Here is a 20,445-nt window from a genome sequence, read left to right on the forward strand (position 1 = left end):
GAGAGGAAGGGAAAGATGTTTGTAAGCCCCTTTGAGTCTCCTTACAGGAGAAAGGGGGGGCATAAACCCAAACTCTTCTTTGTCTTATGTATACTATTAAGATTAATTTACTTTTCCAGTTCATAGCCATATCCACTCTTAATGGCCCTTTTGCTCTATTTACTGGGCTTTGTTTTTCACCTATCATGTGAGAAAACTATGTGCTGGAAGACTGGAGGCTCTCTTTGTGATATTTTTCCTTCTGATATTTGTCTTCTGCAAGTGACACTTCATGTTTCTGACAAAGTGTGCTCTGGCAAATTTCTCTCCAGATAAAGGCATTGGTCCTCTTCTTATATTAGCATCTATGCTGTAACTTCTACAGGTTGTTGAAGGGACTGAGCAAAGCTAATTTTGTGGAAGGGAAGTAATACCTGAAGAACTCTGCTTTCTAATATGCTTTCTAATATGCTTTCTAATATGCTTTCTAATGCTTTCTAATATGACAACATCCATATGACTACTTTTTCAGAAGAAAGGAACCTTTGGTGCTACTGAACTATTATGTGTGAGAGTATGTGAGAGTATGCATAAGTTATAGATTAACATAGTTGTGACCTCTCAAATTGATTCTTTAATAAAAGTTTTTAAAATTATGTTTTATTTTTCAGTTGGGAATAATTAGGGATGGTATCAAAAAAGTAAATGAAAAAAGACATCTGACAGGGTCAACTGAAGGAGAAATATACCCGTCTAAGTCCATGGAGGTCAATGGGGGGCATACAATTGCCCCCCTTCCCCCCTTGGTCGGCCCCAGCCAGTGGAGGCCACAGCTGAGCATCCCTCAGCCCCACCCCGCCAGGCTGCTCAGGACCGCTGCTGGCTCAGATAAGTGCGGCACGGGGTGGGGCGTAGCTACCACGGGATACGGGGGGCGCAGGGGCACCATTTTGCCACGGGCACCGTTTTCCCCTGCTTTGCCCCCTGCAATGCAGGAACACATAATAAAAGCACCAGAGGCATAGCAGGGGAAAATGGCACCCAAATGGGGACCCGCCTGGGGCATTTGTCCCCACCCTTCTCTGTGGTAGCTACGCTACTGTAAAGTACTCCTATCAGATAAACATCCAGTCTCTCTTAAAAAACCTCCAAAGAAGGAGACTCCACCACACTTGGAGGTAGTGATTCCACTGTCAAACAATCCTTACTGTCAGGAAGGAGAAGGTTTTCTTCTAACCACCCCATGCTGGTTTTATGGTAGCCAGGTCCCCCCTAGCTAGTGGTGTGGGATGAGGTGGTAGGTTTGCCAGATTCATGTTGGGAAACTCCTGCAGATTTTGGAATGGAGCCTTGGAAGGATGGGGACTTCTGTAGGGTACAGTTAGTATTGCCAAGCCCGTACCAGACTTAGGGATTCCCTGCTTTGGCCCCTCTCCCCTCAGTGCCATCTGAGTGGCCGGCGGGGGCCTTACCAGGCAACAATGAGGCCTAGGCCTCGATGTCTCTAATGTGATGATGTCACTTCTGGAATAGATATTGTCGCCAACCTGACCTGTAGCAGTGCGGAGTGGGAGAGAATAGTCTTTCTCCCGGAATGCTGCCCTGTCAGACTTGGCAGAACAGTGCCCTGAATGTAGGAGTGTGTTTGGATTTAGAAACTCCATCTTGGGACTATGTCTGAACTCGTGGGCAAGAATGCCTAAATGACCCCCAAGCTCATGCCTGGCACATAGACAAAAAACAGCATTTGAATATGAACAACAACACACCTAGGTGAAATCAGTTCTCTTTTGTCTATATTTGTTAACCTTTCCTGGGACTCATCCTCTTGTGACCATCTATGTTGCAATACCCATTAAGGGATGTTACCTGTTTTGTCCAGCACCTGACAAAAACCCACCAAGATAATGGGTCAGCCTAGATTGTTGGGGGTAAAGTGTAGATGACTGGTTGGAACAGGAAACCACCCTGTAAGTGAAATCTGCCTAGTAAACGTTATCATATGACATCACACCAAGGATCATAATGACCCAGAGCTTGTACAGTGGACTACCTTTAGCTTACCTTTAGCTTACCGTTTAAGATCCCCCACCATCTCCTGCTGATAGCCAGGGTAACCAAGCAACCCTAGTTACAATGCCATAGAGTCTACTCTCCAAAGCATCTATTTTCTCCAAGGGAACTGATCCCAAAATCTCACCTGGAGACTGGCATTCCTAGCTGGTCTCCTGAGGAAAATGGTTTCTACCCAGGGAATTCAATATTGTTTGGGAATATGGTGCTGAGAGATTTTTCATTACCCCAATACTGACAGTGCTTAGTATAACTATATTTTTGTAAGAAAATCCATCACAGATCTTCTGTGTATTTGGCCTCAATATCCCAATGCAAGAGATTTGCTGATGAAGTATTTCCAATGTAGCCCCAGGCAAGAAATGCTAGATTTGATCTAGGAAGATTTTTAGCTTAGTTTCTGGATCAGAGAGCTGAGAGAGTTCCTGGAACATGCTTCTGACAGACATCTGAATTTTGAGATGCTCCTTTGAACTCCAGTGCAGCATCTTTTGAAAACATATCCATCACTAAGCATTCTGGTGAAGATATTTGAAATCTTTTTCACAGGTAAAGTGACTGTGATACAATATTTTAGTGCTGGGATAGCACTCCTAGAAAAATAGACTCAGTTTAAGGGACTGCCAACTGAGTATGCTTGAACACCCTTGAAAGATGTCCAAGTTAAGGCAATGTTAAGAAATATACGGATCAAGAAATAAGCTGACAAGCAGAAGACTTTTGATTACTCTATAAATATTGTCCTAGGCAACTGAGAAACTAAAAAAACCAGACATGTCACCCATGAATGTTTTTACAGTATTAAATTGTTTTTTGACTAATCATAGCAATGTGGTGTGGTGTATTGAACATTTAGAGGATGATTTTTAAGGGAGTAAACTTTTGCATTATGGGACATTATTAATTGATGCAAAATGAATCTCATAAGTCATTAACAAGGTAAATTAGCTAATTATCAGATTACAGAAATTCATTACCAAAGTAAAAGAATGTCAGAACAAAGGGTGGTTTCATAGTGGGAGGCAAACTGCTGGTGATGGCTCACATGTCTGATTGTTCTTTTACTTTAAAAATTCTCTGCCCATAAAAGATCAGGTGGAAGGGGAAAGAATTATAGTCTCTCTGACTTTCTAGTCTTTTATATGCTGGGCATTATTGTGTACAGAAAAACCCAGTCCTTTGGGGTCTCATCTAGACAAAGGTTTACTTTCTCAGTAAGAACTAAGCCATGGACTTCAAGGCCTTTACTGTATCTTCTTTGATTCCTCTGTTCTGCTCAGCCTGCTGTTGCTCTTTGGTCCCCCCTGCCTTTGTACTGCCTACCTAAGTCAGGGTGCTTCTCAATCATAAATCAGTTTACCTGCTGGTGCTCCCTTCACTGGTGAAACGTTGTCTGTGATTTAAATGGTGGACTTGGTCCTGAAATGGCCTATTCTGCCGAACTTGTGAAAACTCAGTGGCGACTGATATGAGGTGAACCTTTGAATATTCTTTCTAATTACTGAATATCTGGGAAAGTGTTAGCATATGATCAGATTCCATTAAATACTTAAATTCATCTGCCACAAATAGGTTGATAGTATTAATTTATGGACGAGTCCTATAGACTGTCTTTTTCTGTAGCAATGTAATCAGTCATTTGCTTTGCCATGCTGGTTAATTGTGTCAAGTGTCCTGAAAGAAATTGCTGCTACCTCCTGTTGCTGACAGTGAGCTTATTGGCAGCCGTGGAGGGAGGAAGTGAAGCTGAAGCAACTTAATTGGCTGTTGCTCGACTAGTTTTGAGTTCAAGCTGAGGGGCAGTTTATAGATCATAGGAGGAAACTTATTTCTAACAGCACCGATGAGATCAGTGGCACTAATATTGATGGACCTTCTGCCTTGATTAAATTGCAATGGGAAAAGAATAACTTGTTTAAACTTTAAAAATAAACCAGAAGAAAGTAAACACTCATGTTTTCTAATACTCAGAACAAAAATGGTTTTTCTTTTCCTGTTTGGTGCTGGTGGTCTTAACAATATGGTCTTTTCCACACATTTTCAACATTGCCGCTGTAATTTTATTTAATCCGCTGTTTTAATTGGGATTTTAATGTTAGTGCTGTTATTATTATGTCGTTTACCGCCCAGAGCCCTTCGGGGGAGGGGTGGTATATAAAATTGATTATTAATTGATTAATAATTAATTAATTAATTAATTAATTTTCAGGCAGGAAATAAAATGTTTCCTCCATGGAGTTCTGCACTACTTTTCCCCCTTTGGTTTTGGAAATGTCTGTTTTTCTATTAATTCATCATTTCTATTAATGCCTTTTAGAACGATCTTTTTTCCTGAACCGTTTCCAAGCCAACTTCTCCTACAGCGCAGTCAAACTTGAAATGTTTTACATTTCCCACCAAAAAGCTGGCCCGTTTCAAGAGAAAATGTTCTTGGAACATTTTAAGTGCCTTGTGTGGAAAAGGCTACTGTAACATTCACCTATTGTATTTTACTTTGCTTTCACCTAAAGGCTCCCAAAGCAATTATAAACCAATATAAACGTCACCAGAAACACAGTGAAAAATGGCTTGTGAGAAGGATTCCTGTTGACGACTTTGTCCAAGCATCATGAGGAGATTCTGGTGGCTCCCTTTCCCCCTCTGATGGCAGTGAGTGCCCAAAAGGCAGCGGAGTCGACTCTTAGCTAGCCACGATGGAGGGTTGCCAGTCTGTTTGCTCTTCTCCTTCTTTAATAATCGATAGTGGTAATATCAGAGTGGCCCATCATAGTAAACAACTGACCGTAAACAATCTTTGAAGCAGCCTTTAAATACAAAGGCATCTTAACACAATAAAATATTTATTTTCTTATTAAAGTCTTGCCATCCAATTATTTAAATAAAGGTTAAAACAACAATTCTTTGTGGTAATATCAGTGGTAATATTAGACACTTCTATTTATAGCGCTTGCAAAGAGTTATATTGATAAATGTATAGCCACCATGTTCCCCATTTTTTTTAAAATAGGCCAATGCAGCCAGATATTCCCACCTCATCTTGGCACATCCCAGATAATCCATGGCAATGGCACCACAATTGGCACAGTGATAACCTTCCAGTGCTCTACAGAACACCAGCTGATTGGACAAAGAGTTGTCACATGCATTTGGAAAGAAAATGGAACTCAGTGGACAGCAGACACTCCTGCATGTAAACGTAAGTATTCTTGACCAACTGCTTTGGATTGTTCTTTGCTGTATATCATACAATTGGCAAAACTGGTGAAGGCATTAACTGCCATCAGAAAGTGTTGATGGATTCAGTGGGGCTGAACAGATTTCATAAGAACATAAGAACAAGGCAGCTGGATCAGACCAGAGTCCATCTAGTCCAGCACTCTGCTACTCGCAGTGGCCCACCAGGTGCCTTTGGGAGCTCACATGCAGGATGTGAAAGCAATGGCCTTCTGCTGCTGCTGCTCCTGAGCACCTGGTCTTCTAAGGCTTTTGCAATCTCAGATCAAGGAGGATCAAGATTGGTAGCCATAGATCGACTTCTCCTCCATAAATCTGTCCAAGCCCTTTTTAAATCTATCTAGGTTAGTGGCCATCACCACCTCCTGTGGCAGCATATTCCAAACACCAATTACACATTGCGTGAAAAAATGTTTCCTTTTATTTGTCCTAATTCTTCCCCCCAGCATTTTCAATGTATGCCCCCTGGTTCTAGTATTGTGAGAAAGAGAGAAAAATTTCTACCCCATGCATAATTTCATAGACTTCAATCATATCCCCCCTCAGACATCTCCTCTCTAAACTAAAGAGTCCCAAACGCTGCAGCCTCTCCTCATAAGGAAGGAGCTCCAATCCCTCAATCATCCTGGTTGCCCTTCTTTGCACTTTTTCTATCTCTTCGATATCCTTTTTGAGATGTGGCGACCGGAACTGAACACAGTACTCCCAAGTGCGGTCTCACCACTGCTTTATATAAGGGCATGACAATCTTTGCAGTTTTATTATCAACTCCTTTCCTAATTATCCCCAGCATAGAGTTTGCCTTTTTCACAGTTGCCATGCATTGAGTTGACATTCCCATGGAACTATCAACTAAGACGCCCAAATCCCTTTCCTGGTCAGTGACTGATAGCACTGACCCCTGTAGCATGTATGTGAAGTTTGGATTTTTTGCCCTTATGTGCATCACTTTACATTTTGCTACATTGAACTGCATTTGCCATTTCTTAGCCCACTCACCTAATTTAGAAAGGTCTGCTTGGAGCTCTTCACAATCCTTTGTGTTTCTCACCACCCTACCTAATTTGGTATCATCCGCAAACTTGGCCACCACGCTACCCACCCCTACTTCCAGGTCATTTATGAATAAGTTAAAGAGCACTGGTCCCAAAACGGATCCTTGGGGGACACCACTCCCTACATCTCTCCATTGTGAGAACTTTCCATTTACGCCCACCCTTCGCTTCCTGTTCATTTTTCATTTCTTATTGTTGATATAAAATTTAGAACTATACTATTCTAACTCTGACAGTGTGGACTATCATAAAGGAAAGGCTTTTGGACAGTTCCACACTGAATACAATGTCACTAATTTTAATCTTAAATCTAATATATTTTGCCTCCCTGAACTGTCAAAAAGTCCTCTGGAGGCAGTGGGGCAGAAGCGCTGTCCCTGTCCAACCCCCAGGGTTCTGGATTGGACTGCTCATGCAATTTCTCAGAAGATTACAGATGAGATTGCAATAAGTCTGCTTCCTTTATGTGATGTATCTGTGAACAGTCTTTTTAATTTAATGCCAGACTTTTAAAAAATGATTGATCGAAACATAAAGAACTTTGGTGAAGTGCAATTAGGCTAATGCCTGTGGATAGCTGAAACAAGCAGCTATCATATTGACAAATAGGACTTGAATGACTATAATATTAGCAGCTTCTCACTCTGTACTTTTACTTATTTATTACATCAGCGACAATAATCACATGGGATGGGGGGAAGGGAGAAGCCTCAAACTATAACTGAAGAGTTCAACTTTCAGCAGATCTAGAGCTCAAAGAACCCTTAAGAGATCCACATCTAATTTTAAAATGAGAAGTGTTTGGGTTGGCTTGTCTATTCACCTGTAATTGCTTGAATTATAATTGTATATATAAGTTAATTGAGTGCCCATCATAGTAAACAACTGACAGTAAACAATCTTTAAAGCAGCCTTTAAATACAAAGGCATCTTAACGCAATAAAATATTTATTTTCTTATTAAAGTCTTGCCATCCAATTATTTAAGTAAAGGTTAAAACAACAATTCTTTGCTTAGTTCCAGTGTGGCATAATTGTTAGAGTATTAAACTACAATCTGGGAAATCCAGGTTGGAATCCCCATTCCCCACTTTGCCATGGAAGTTTGCTTGGTGACCTTTGGCCAGTTATATACTCTCCATCTAACCTACTTTGCAGGGATGTTGTGAGGCTAAAATGGAGGAGAGGTGAATGATATATGCTGGTTGGGTCCCATACTAAGGCTAATTCCAAGCAGGCAACACTGGTTCATGGATCCTGTTTCCGTTGCCTTTGCTGCCATTTGCATGGGACCCCTCCCCCCGCTGGGATCTTGGAGGCCGGAGGCAGCACGATTTGTATGCCCCCCCCAAGAATCCCCCATGTGAGAATCCACCGCAACCCGAGAATCCCCCCATCTACCTGCATGACTTGGTGGCTGCCTATTAAAGTACCACTCTAATGGCGGCCACATGGGAAATCCATCATAATGGTTGATGGAAGAGGGGTGGGAACTGAATGCTTTCTGCCTGCCATAGTTCGCACAGGCAAGCATGAAGCATTTGCAACCCAGATTAAAGAAAAAGCTAATTTAGTGATTTTCACTAAAAACATCTAACCTGCGTTAGAGGCATTTGGGGCCTCAATCCATTTTATTTGGCTCATGCAGAATCACCCTAATATGAAAAGATGTCCTTAGGAAGAAGGGCATCATAGACAGTATGTTAAGATACTAGTCCTGTTCTTACTTTACTTAAGCTCTTGGACTAAACATTTCTCTGATCTCTTGTCCTTCTTGGCCCAGTGCCTATCAAACCCTGAACAACGTGTCCTCTCTGTGCGTCTCAGAAAAGCTTATTAGTAGCCTGTGGCTTGCACCTTGCTCTGGGGTCAAGCCTGAGAAACAACCATCCCCTTTCTTATCACTGGGTCCTTCAGATAATTTTGCTCTTGACCCTTCTGTTTCCTTTATGCTGTTTCTAAGCAGCATCAATATGTGCACCATTAAGGCACTGAACAAAGAAAACCCTTTGCATCTCCTTCTGCAAATTCATCTGTAGCAAGCACAGCATAGCATGACATAGTGGAAAGACTGACCCAGATACTGCATATTTGAAATGCAAACAGAAACCCATTAAATATTGTCTGCCAGGTAAGGTATTAACTTTCAGAACCATCCAACCATTAACTCATCTTGCATTCCAGAATGTGTTCCTTCTTCCTTTTTTTAAAAAAAGATGTGGTGCACTGGGTTTATTGGCTTGTACTTCAGGTTTAAAAAATGCAGTCACCTCAGAACTGACACAACCTTTTACTTCTTTATGGTTCTCCACCAAAGGGCTTTCCTACTTTTTGTTTTGCCTGCCTGTAAATAGGGATGGCTAGAATAACAGGAAAGTTGTCAAGCACTGGTCAAACCACAGCACACAGCAAAAAGTGTTTGGTGGGTCACCTCTCTTCAGGCCTAAGATCCTGATACGGTACTCTCTTTGTTTTTGTTCTTGATACATGAACTGGATTAGGGTACCAAGCTACTTGTGAGGATTTTGAGGCTAATTTTTAAGTAGGACATTTTAAAACAGTCTATCTTGAGGTGTTCCTGGAGTGATTTGAAGTCAAAACAATGTCTACTCATGTCAAAGTTTCCCCATGTAATAATTATAACTATTTTTGGTGACAGATGCATGTCAGTGTGGCTGTCAATCTATGTCTCTGTTTGCTTTGTTTCAGCCATATCCAAATTTGAAACCTTTGGATTTAAAGTCGCGGTGGTTGCCTCCATTGTCAGTGGTGCTATAATTCTGTTGATGTCTATGGCTTTTTTAACCTGTTGTCTTATCAAATGTGTTAAGAAAAGCGAAAGAAGAAGAGCTCAAAGGTAAGTCATGTCTAACCAAAAAAAAAAGTCATTTAACATGACCAGAGACTTTAAGGTGACACTGATGTACAAACTCTATGAGAGGCAGATTGTTGATTCACCCTTGGTTTTTTCTTCCTCTGTACATTTATTTGGAAATCGGAGACATTTGTCTCAGGAAATGAGATTGACTCACTGTGAAGAGGTTTTCAAGGGTGCATGATAGCTCAAGATCACTTATTCTAGGGCAGTTATTTTACAATATGCACAGCTGCTTTGGTTCTGCAATTCATGGTCTCCATATTTTAAATGGACACTCAAAGATGTCTCAGAAGAGAAATTTTGGATGAGTACCATCTTATACAATAACAACAACCACAACAATTATTTTGTTGTTCTAGTCTTCAACAAAAAAGCTGCCCTTCTGTTAATAAATAAATACTATATGTTAAGCAATAGTTAATATTAAACATCCCAAATGTAGGATAAGGACCTGTAGAGAGAGAACATAATTTGGAATTTCCACTTCACGTATTGACATTAGCATTGCCAGGTCCTACCTTGCCACCGGCAGAAATGGGGGTGTAGGGCTACCTGATCCAGGTTGGGAAACTCCTGAAGATTTGTGGGTGGGGGTGAGTCCAGTGAGGTACAAACCCATGGAGTCTATCCTCCAAAGCATCCATTTTCTCCAGGGGACCTAATCACTGTACTCTGGAGATAAGCTATAGAAGAAGAAGAGTTGGTTTTTATACTCTGGTTTTCTCTACTATAAGTAGTCTTAAGGCAGCTTACAGTAGCCTTTCCTTTCCCCTTCCCTCCCCACAATAGGCACCTTGTGAGGTTGGAGTGGCTGAGAGAGTTCTGAGAGAACGGAGACTAGCCCAAAGTCACCCAGATGCTTCATGTGTAGGAGCAGGGAAACAAATCCAGTTCACCAGTTAAGAGTCTGCCACTCTTAACCACTACCGTGCTGGGATCTTCAGGTCCCACCTGGTCCCACCTGGAGACTGGCATCCCTAAGTGAAATGCCTAACAGTGGGTTCCAGCTGAATAGACAGGATATCTTAATGTAAAGTCATGAAACTAACTGAAATTAATATTTTTGGCTTAAGAAGCCAGTAAATGCAGCACAGACAAGCAAAGTTTAAAGATTCAGCTATATTTCTCAGCTGAAATATTTTCATCAACATGTTCTTCTGCCTTTACACATTAGGGGAGCTGTATTAGATTTCCTTGAAACTGAAATTATTGTTTTTGTAAGCACTAATAGATCATTGGCATTCGACATCGTAAGTATAATCTAGTCCCCTCCACAGGTTTTCTCCTCCCATAATGATCAGCAGCATTTACACTGCTGATAATGGTCCTCCTCCCATAATGGTCAACAGCATTGTGTGCGCTATTGTGCGTACACAAGAAGCATGTGTGTCAAAAGTGAAAAACTGCTTGGCTTAAAAATGAGTGGATACTCCTGGAGTGGTAATATTACCATTGCTATTATAATAGTAAATACAGAAAACAGCAGCAGAATGTGCTCCTGAAATTGACTCATCATTTTTTTGATTGGCTAAATTTAAAAGGTAATAATTGGTTCTGAAACTATCCCCCTCCCATCTCCTCCCAAAATGTGAAATAGCATATTTTGGATACAGATGTCTATTCTGTACACTAACAAAAACCACCATGGTTCCCATAATGTCTGCAAGCTCTTATGTGATTCAGGGCCACTTCCAACATAACAGCAGTCATCTCAGTCTAAGTATACAGAGCAGCCAAATGTTATGTTTTACAGATATGCTCTTTCTGTACAGGAACATTATACTAAAGTGACTGTTAGTTATATTTGTACAAACACCACAAACTCATGTTCTATCTGGCAGACCATCTACTGATGGTAAGGTTGTCACCTCTGGGTTGGCAAATTTGTGGAGATTTGGGGGGTGCAGCTACAGAGGGTGAGGCATGTGGAAGGGAATGGCTTCAGCATAGCATAATGCTAGGGTTACCAAATCCCCACTGGGGGTGAGGAATCGCCTGCATTGTGCCTTTTCCCCTGGCACCATCCAGCTGGCCAACAGGAGTCTTACCAGGCTTAAAATAAGGCCTAGGCTGTGATGGTGCCAGTGTGACAACAGGTGACACTCTGGTATTTTGGCAGATCTCTATGGTAAAAAGAGCTTCTATCATGATTCTTTTGCTCAAATGCCAGAGCATCTCCTTCATCATTAGCAACATGATGATATTACTCATTTTAAGCCTGGTAAGATTCCCCACCTCCACTCATCCCCTGCCAATGGCCTGGGAGGACCTGGCAGCACTATGTAATGCTATGAAGTCCACGTTCCAAAACAGCCATTTTCTTCAGAGGACCTGATCTTTGTCATCTGGGCAACAGTTGTAATCCTGGAAGATCTCCAGATCCGAGCTGTAGGTTGGCAACCCTACCTGATAGGTTAATGTAATCAGAAGTGCTAACTGGAAGCAGATGAAAAAAAAATAATGGAAGTGGGATAAAAAATGAAGCATTCAACACCAGGCTTGCCACATCATTGTTTTTACAAGCAGATAGACGTCTACAAATATTTAGGTCATGTCTCATGCCTACTACAGCTTAAACTGTTTGGTTTTCCAGAGATGTGCAGCTGTGGTACCAGCTCAGAACTGAAGAACTGGAAACCATGCAAGCTGCCTACTTTGGGTTTAAAGGCAGAAACAACAACAACAATAAAAAAATCAAGAAATCTGGATTTGGTGATGGTTTTAACATGGCCTATGACAACCACGGTTTCGGCAGGTAAGATCAAAACTGTGTAATGTTAAATTGCAATTCCAGGTGGTATTTAGAGGGTTGCATATTATGAAAGGAAGCTGTTGGATGCAGATTTCAAATGCTACACTGCATTGAAAACTCTGATTTTCACCCAAGCCTATTAACTCTCCGTCATATATATAAAATTATATTTGTCTTGGCGTCAGAGGTGGAGTGAGGGAAAATTCTACTTGGGGCATGCGCGCGCACTGCGCCCCTGCGGCAGCAGCGACCGCCCCTGCCCCCAAACACCCCAACCACGCCCCCTCTATGGCCTGGCCATGCCTCCGCTGCAGCTCCACCTGGGGCATCGCACCCCACCCTGGCCTGTTGGTGCTACACCTCTGCTTGGCGCTACCCTGTAGAGTGTTAAAATGCCTTTGTCATTCCAGGCATTACTAGATGGCTGGTTTTCAGTACAGATACTATGCTGCAAAGTGAAATCTTTGATCATTCTCTGTGTTGCTCATTCCGCCCTTGATTCACTGGTTTAATTTAGTGATACCATTTTGGTGTCTATGGTGCAATCTCCTTTAAAGTAATGCTCCAAAAGTAAAATGCATCCTTATCAACTCTTGAACCAGTTGCAGGCATGTCTTGATCTGCAGCCTTTTACTTGTAGGCCTTATTGTCCAGGGAGTACAAAATAATATGGGGACAAAATATTCAAGAACTGTAAACTTTTTTTCCTCTTCTTATTGCATGTGTGTGTGAGTATGAAAGTCAACAGGACAAACCAGGTGGAAAGAATTAGCAAGCTTTCCTTTATACCTTTTGGATGGCATACGACCTCATCTTCTAAGCATAGTCCTTGTTTGACTCCTGTGTGCAGAAACACAAACCACCCAATCACCAGTCTCTGCAGAATACCATAACAGCACTGTGCTTGACACAAATTACATTCCACGTCTTCCATACCTTGCTAATTAGCCAGGCTAGGTTTTAGTGCCTCACAGCAACAGCCTCTATGGGGGTAACCTCCCTCACTTTCATTTAGTGTTGTGATATGTAGAGTCATTTGGCTGGCTATTAAAATGGGTCACAATCTGGCCCTAAACAGCAATCTGTACAGCTTTTTTTCAGGGAAGGAGAACTGCTGAGAAGAGCAGGGAGCTAAACTCTGGAGCGGCATGTCATTCCTATCAATAGAAATCGGGGCGGTTGGAGCCAGAGTGCATCAGTTTTATATTTTGCTCTGCTTTCCCATTTATTACTGATGCTTTGTGCTGGTGGTGGTAAGAAGAAGAGTAACTAAAAATGGCAGCAGTGTGTTGTAATAAAATACATATTGGGAGCTAGGAGGAGATCCTGTGAATAAATACATTACTCTAGATTAAGTCCCACCAACAGAACATGCTTGACATAAATTACACTCCATGTCTTCCATCAGAATGAAGCTAATGGTTCAATCCTATGCACCATTTGATCCCCCCAGGCAGCTAATACAATACTAATGGTGCACAGCTGTCCACATGCTTCAGCATTTACAGGAAATCCTTCAATGGAAGTTTCTGGTTTGGGTAACACTTGAGCTAAGGGCAGGTTAAACCTGCTTGAACAGTCCTTCAAGTGAGGCAGAAGGCAGAGCTTGCCACATCCCATGCCTGGGTCTTAGGCCCCTTCTGCACATGCAAAATAATGTATTTTCAAACCACTTTCACAACTGTTTGCAAGTGGATTTTGCTATTCCGCTTCAAAGAGCACTGAAAGTAGTTTGAAAGTGCATTATTCTGCATGTGCGGAATGAGCCTTAGCCTCATAGGTACTGCTTCAGATTTTGTGGCAGAAGCCCCTGTTAGCCTTGCCAAGACAAAAACAGCATTTAGGATTAGCTTGTTATTTCAGTTCATAATCCAGCAGAATCATAAACAAACAAAGGTTGTTGATTGGTTGGGGGCAGAGGCTTCAGCTGCTAGGGCTCAGTCCTTGGAGCTCAGTGAACAGGAGCTTGGTGAACAGACAAGGCTAATATTGATTGTGTGTGGGAGTTTTGTGCGGGACTTTTTGAAAGGGAGGCCCAGAAATCTGTTTCTGTACTATTAAATACTACTAAATATGATGGTCAGTGAGTTGCTGCAGTCACCATCAACAACTGTGGTATGTTTTGTATTTTGCCAGAGGATGTGGGTAGCTATACCTGCAGCAAGTGCAAGTTGGTTGCTCTCTTGAAAGAGAAGGTCCAGCAGCTTGAGGCACAGGTATCTACTCTTCAGCACATTAAGAAGAATGAGGATTTCCTGGTCAGAGTGGAGCAGACAGTTCTGGGTGGGGAGCACTCTGAGGAGGAGGGCAGCTCTCAAACACAGGAGGTGAGCCTGTGGAAGAATATGACACACAGAAGTAGAGGGACCAGGGAGCGTTCTGTGAGTTGGAAGCTACCGAATAGATTTGAAGTTGTCTCCCTTGTCAGTGAGGTTAAGGAACAGGCACAGAAGCAACAGAGTCAGTCCTTGGAAGATGTGCAAGTGGCAGAAGGTTCAGCTCATGGAATGGCCCCTCCCAGTCCCCAGAGGAAACATGTGGAGGTGGTAGGGGACTGTGTGCTGAGGGGAACAGAAGCAGTTATTTGCAAGCCTGACAAGGTATCTTGAAAGGTGTGCTGTCTGCCTGGGGCAAAAGTCCATCATGTCGCAGAGGCTGACAAGACTTGCCAAGTTCACTGACCATTATCTCTTCCTTTTGATCCACATGGGAACAAAATACCCTGCAAGTTGTAGCTTTTGGAACATCACAAGGTATTTTGAGGTTCTGTGAAGGAAGCTGAAGAATCTGGATGCACAAACTGCTATTTCAACTCTACTCCCAATTGAAGGACACAGCTCAGAGAAGGAAAGAACAGTGGAGCTGAACAACTGGCTTTGCAGATGGTGCCACCAGGACAGTTTTGGCTTCTTGGACCATGGTCTGCAGTTTCATGAAGATGGACTTCTGGCAAGGGATGGGCTGCACCTCACAGTTGTAGGTAGGAACATTTTTGCTAGGAGGCTCACAAATCTGGCCAGGAGAGCTTTAAACTGAGTTGGGAGACAGTATTCAAGAGGGCAGGGCTTCCAGTGCTAGAGATAATAGTCCAAAGGTTATAGAGATAACTGAGTGAATAGTTCAAGAATCCAACAGTGGAAAGTAAAAAAAAACAACTTAAATAAGCAACTGGGGGAATGAACCATGATCATAGATGTCTTTACACTAATGCACAAAGCATGGGAAATAAACAAGACACATTTGAACTCTTAATATGGCAAATATGATCTAATAGGCATCACTGAAACCTGGTGGGATGAGTCTTATAATTGGAATGTAACAATTGAGGGGTATAGCCTATTTGAGAGAAATAGACCAACTAGGAAAGGAAGAAGAAAAGTAGCATGACATGTCAGGGATGATTACACCTGTTAGCAGGTTCATGACTTAAATCTTGGAAGCCTAGTTGAGAGCATATGGGTAAAAATTAAGGGGCAGAGAAACAACAGTGATTTCATTTTGCAGGTCTATTCTACAGTCTAAAGCTAGACTGAAGAGTTGGATGATGCATTTCTGGAACAGGTGATCAAATTTTCAGAAAGAAGAGAAGTAGCAGTAATGGGAGATTTCAATTATCCTAATATTTGGTGGAAATCAAACTCTGCCAACCCTATAAGGTCCAACAAATTGCCTTGCAGACAGTTTCATGGTCCAGAAGGTGGACGAGGCAACAAGCGGATCAGCTATTTTAGATCTGCTCCTAACCAACAATGATGACCTGATTAGTGAAGTGGTAGGACCATTAGGTGGGAGTAGCCATGTTTTCCTGGAGTTTGTTATACAGTGGAAAGGAAATGCCAAGCATAGTCAGACATGCATTCTAAACTTTAAGAAAGTTGCTTTCAGTAAGCTCTGGAAACTACTGGGTGTGATCCCATGGTTAAGAATATTAAAAGAAAAGGGAGTGCATTATGGATGGGAGTTTCTTAAAAGTGAGATCTTAAAGGCACAATTTCAAACAGTTCCAATGAGGAGGAAAAACAGGAGGTGTCTAAGGAAACCAGGATGGATGTCTAAAGAGCTTTCAACTGAGCTAAGGTTTAAAAGGGGCATTTACAAGAAATGGACAAAGGAGGAAATCACCAAAGAAAAATTCAAACAAATAACCAGGACATGTAAAAAGAACGTCAGAAAAGGTGAAGTGCAGAATGAGTTCAGGCTTGCTAGAGAGGTTAAAAACAACTTTAAAAGGCTTGTTTGGTCATGTCCATAGCAAAAGGAAGAAAAAAACATGGTAGAGTCACTGCATGAAGAAGATGGCAAATTGCTAATAGGGGATCGTGAAAAGTCAGAACTACTCAACACCTTCTTTGCCTTGGTCTTCTTCTGGAAGGAAAACACTGCTTAACCGGGGGAAATGGAACAAAAGATGCAGTAGGGGAAATTCAGCTCAGAATAAATAAAGAGATAGTACAGGAATACCTGAGTATTTTAAATTATTTCAAATCTCCAGGGTCTGATGAACTAAATCCCAGGATATTAAAAGAACTGGTAATCTCAGAATCCACTTGCAATAATCTTGGAGAATTCCTGGAAAACAGGAGAAGTCACAGCAGAAAGGAGGAGAGCTAATGTTGTTCCCATCTTCAAAAAGGAAAAAAAGAGGACTCAAACAATTACAGTCCAGTCAGCCTGACATCAGTAACAGGAAAGATTCTTCAGCAGATCATTAAACAGTCAGTCTGTAAGCACTCAGAAGGGAATACTGTGATCACCAAAAGTCAACATGGGTTTCCCGAGAACAAATCATGTCAGACTACTCTTATCTCTTTTTTTTGATAGAGTGACAAGCTTGGTAGATAAAGGGAATGCTGTGGATATAGCATACCATGATTTCAGTAAGACTTTTAACAAGGTCTCCCATGATACTTTTGCAAGAAAGCTAGTAAAATGTGGGCAAGGCAATGCTACTGTTAGATGGTTGACTGACTGAACCCAAACAGTGCTCACCAATGGCTCATCTTCATCATGGAAATAAATGACTAGTACAGTGACACAGGGTTCTGTCCTGAGCCCAGTGCTATTCAATATTTTAACAATGACTTGGATGGTGGAATAAAGGGCATTCTGATCAAATTTGTAGATGACTCCAAAATTAGGAGGGTCAGAGTACAGGGTCAGAATTCAAAATGATCTGGACAAATTAGAGAGCTGGGCCAAAACTAACAAAATGAATTTCAACAGAAGTAAATGCAAGATGCTACACTTAGGCAGAAAAAATGAAATGCATGGATATAGAATGGGTAACATCTGGCTTGATAATAGTACATTTGAAAAGAATCTGGGAGTCTTAGTAGACCACAAGCTGATCATGATTCAGCAGTGTGATGCGGCAGCCAAGAAAGCCAGTTCGGTTCTGGGCTGCATCAACAGGAAAAGAGTGTCTAGAATGAGGGAAGTAAAAGTACCTCTCTATTCTGCATTGGTCAGACCTCTCCTGGAACACTGTGTCCAGTTCTGGGCACCCCAATTCAAGAAGGATATTGACAAGCTGGAATGGATCTAGAGGAGAGCAATGACAACGGTAGAAGGTCTGAATTCCCTGCCCTATGAGGAGTGGCGTAGAGACCATGGCCCTTTCCCCACTAACCTTTGTCCGAGGGTTGCTGCGCGCAATTTCCAGCGTGCGCAATTCCTGGTGCGTGCCCCGGCTTCCCCATGAGCCCGCGCTCTGCATGGGGTCATCAAAAGGCGCCATTTCAAAAGGCGCCAGGAATTACGTGCACTGAGGGGGCGCGAGAGAGGCAGCGTTGGGCCGGCTGCATTCTCGCCGCCCCTGAAGTGGGGAGTTCAGCTGGACCCCGCACTACTTGAGGAGAGTAGCGCGGGGCTTAAGGTAAGTGGGGAAAGTGGGGAAATGTTTAGTCTGGAGAAGAGAACGTTAAGGGGTGACATGATAGCCATGTTTAAATATTTGAATGGATGTCATATCAAAGTTAGAGCAAGCTTATTTTCTGCTGCTCCAGGGACTAGGAAAAGGAGTAATGAATTAAAAGTACAGGAAAAGAGATTTCACCTAAACTTTTGGAAGAACTTGACAGTAAGGACTGTTTGATAGTGGAATACACTGCCTCAGAGTGCAGTGGAGTCTCCTTTGGAGATTTTTAAACAGAGGCTGGATGGCCAACTGTCAGGAGTGCTTTGATTGTGTATTCCTGCACAGCAGGGGGTCGGACTTGATGGCCCTTGTGGTCTCTTCGAACTCTATTATTCTATGGCTTTTATGACTATGACAATATCTTCTTTGAAACTTCCACCATACTAATAGCTGCCTTGAACAACACAGCTTTCTTTTCCCCAGTAGGGGTGAATCAGGAGAGATATATAATGCTGGCTAATGGGAAGCAGGAACAGGACCACTATTCAGGAGCAGAACTAGGAGATTGTGTCTCTATTTGCTTTGCTCACTGATCATTCATTGACTGGGGAAAGGACAGAATTGTTGTTTTGCCCTTTGATGCCTCATAATATCATAGGTATTGTTCTCACATTGCTGAGATTTAAAATACTATAATATATAGTATAATTTTCTTAGTTCATTGTCTGGGGTATATATAGTCTTCGCTTAATGTTCTTTCCTTGATTTACAATTGTTAACCTTCCAATTTATCACTAGTTTAATCACTGAAAAAAATGAAAACAGTAAATAAAGCCTAGCAGCTATTTAATCCATTTTTGAGATCTAAGGGGTTTGCTTGAGACTCATATAGCTAATTGAACAGTGATTATACCTGAATGTACTTTGTCAAAAGAATTAAGAGCTATTTCTTAATACAAGACACCTGCATGCCACTGAGTGTGGACATGGGATGAATATGCAGACAGTTTATTTTCCTGGTACCTTTGCTCTAGTTCCCCTGCTAGTTATTTTAAATAAAAAAATTATCAAGGAATATATTATCTCGCAAATAGTGTGCAGCTATTTGTTCCCCTAAAGCTACAAAATGATTTTTAAAAGTCTTCTCTGTGCTATTCTCTATGGAGCAGAAATGGTTTTACTATGTTTGCAAAGGATTGTGTATTCGAGTTGAGCTGACGTTTAGTTAAATATGGTGTTATTGTGCGTACGTGAATGTTTAAATAAATGGTTCATCTTGGTTCAGTGTTTAAATGTTTATTTATCTCAGTGCATTCACAAATCTGGGGAATTGTTATATGTGAAAGTAGACCTTACTAAGGAATCAGATATATAGTGGAAGGCTAGCAGTATCTTTGGGGCCAAATATTGGTCCGTTCTACATAGCCTAAATAAGACTGCTCAGAAGAGCCGTCTGCCTCCCATTGAGAAGCATTGGGTTGACCTGCACTCTGTGGACCAACTTTTTCTGTGGAGCAAGGAGAAATTAGTCAGTCAATGGAGGGCAGGTCAACCCAATGCTTCTCATGTCTTCTGAGTGGCTAAGATTCTTGTATTTGTGTTTGTATAGGGACTGAGCTGCTTGGTATGGTAGTGTGAAATGATTTAAAACAATATTTTTCAGCCCTATAACTCCCCAGGAGGTGAAAGAAGCCCATTATTTTACTTTTGGCAAATCCCCTTTCAATGCATCAAAGAATCCTGAAGTAGGTTCAACAGAATTAAAATTTATTAACAGATGAGATGAGATAGGAGATAACTTGGGTGAATGAAAAGTAGGAAGGAGAGAAATAGCTTAGGCCCTTTCTGCACGGGCCTCTATGTGCCCTCACATCGGCAAGAATTCTGCCAGCATGGGGGTGGAGGCCGTTCGCACGCAAGCGTGCAAGCGGCCCCAGCAGAGGCCGGCACAGAAGAGGCGGCTCCGCATGGAGCCGCCTCTTCCCCGTCCCTCTCCCACTTACCTCATCGCTGTCGTCACCCTGCTGGCCTCCTAAGCCCCGCCCACGCTGCCCTCCGACCTCCAGGGGTCGGAGGACAAGCGAGGAGAGTGCCAAGGAAGGGCAGCAGGGTGACGACATGCACGAGGTAAGTGGGAAGAGGAAGACGAGGAAACAGCGATGTTCCTGGCCGGGTGCTGTTTTGCACTAGCGCCGCTGAAAACAGGCTGTTTACTCAAAAACTACCACTTTAAACGTAGGTGTTTTGAGGGCAGGCCTGGCACGCTGAGGGGAGAGCCGAAGGGAAGCCAGGTCGGCGCCTGCTTGTGTTTCCAGCAAGGCGCCGCCTGTACCAATAAACGGCTGACCTGGGGCTGCCGGCGTTTATGCTGCCGTCCCCAGGCCACCGTTTTTGGCCCGTGCGGAAAGGGCCTTAGTTTATCTTAGAGCTTTAGCTTAGATTTCAGTTTCAAGGACCAGCACAGATTAGGCTTTTTAAGTTACATTTTCAATAGCTTAGATGTTCAAGAGGTTTTTCTTAAGATGGTAAAGTTTCAGATGTTTCTGGCTAATGGATTATTACATGGGTCCTAACAGGCTGGTACTTTTCCACAGTACACTCATGCAGCCTTAACTTAG

General features: G+C 42.3%; 1 protein-coding gene across 1 annotated transcript in view; it reads left to right on the plus strand.

The window, feature by feature from the left end:
• Nucleotides 1–20,445, plus strand: part of SUSD3 (sushi domain containing 3) — a 61,173-nt gene that overhangs the window by 18,734 nt on the left and 21,994 nt on the right. Inside the window, exons 2-4 of the mRNA XM_048491887.1 lie at nucleotides 5,060–5,248; nucleotides 9,050–9,197; nucleotides 11,812–11,973. Of these exons, the coding sequence (XP_048347844.1) occupies nucleotides 5,060–5,248; nucleotides 9,050–9,197; nucleotides 11,812–11,973 (499 nt within the window). The remainder of the gene's footprint in view (nucleotides 1–5,059; nucleotides 5,249–9,049; nucleotides 9,198–11,811; nucleotides 11,974–20,445) is intronic.

Source organism: Sphaerodactylus townsendi, linkage group LG03 (assembly GCF_021028975.2).
Source record: "Sphaerodactylus townsendi isolate TG3544 linkage group LG03, MPM_Stown_v2.3, whole genome shotgun sequence".
Taxonomy (NCBI): domain Eukaryota; kingdom Metazoa; phylum Chordata; class Lepidosauria; order Squamata; family Sphaerodactylidae; genus Sphaerodactylus; species Sphaerodactylus townsendi.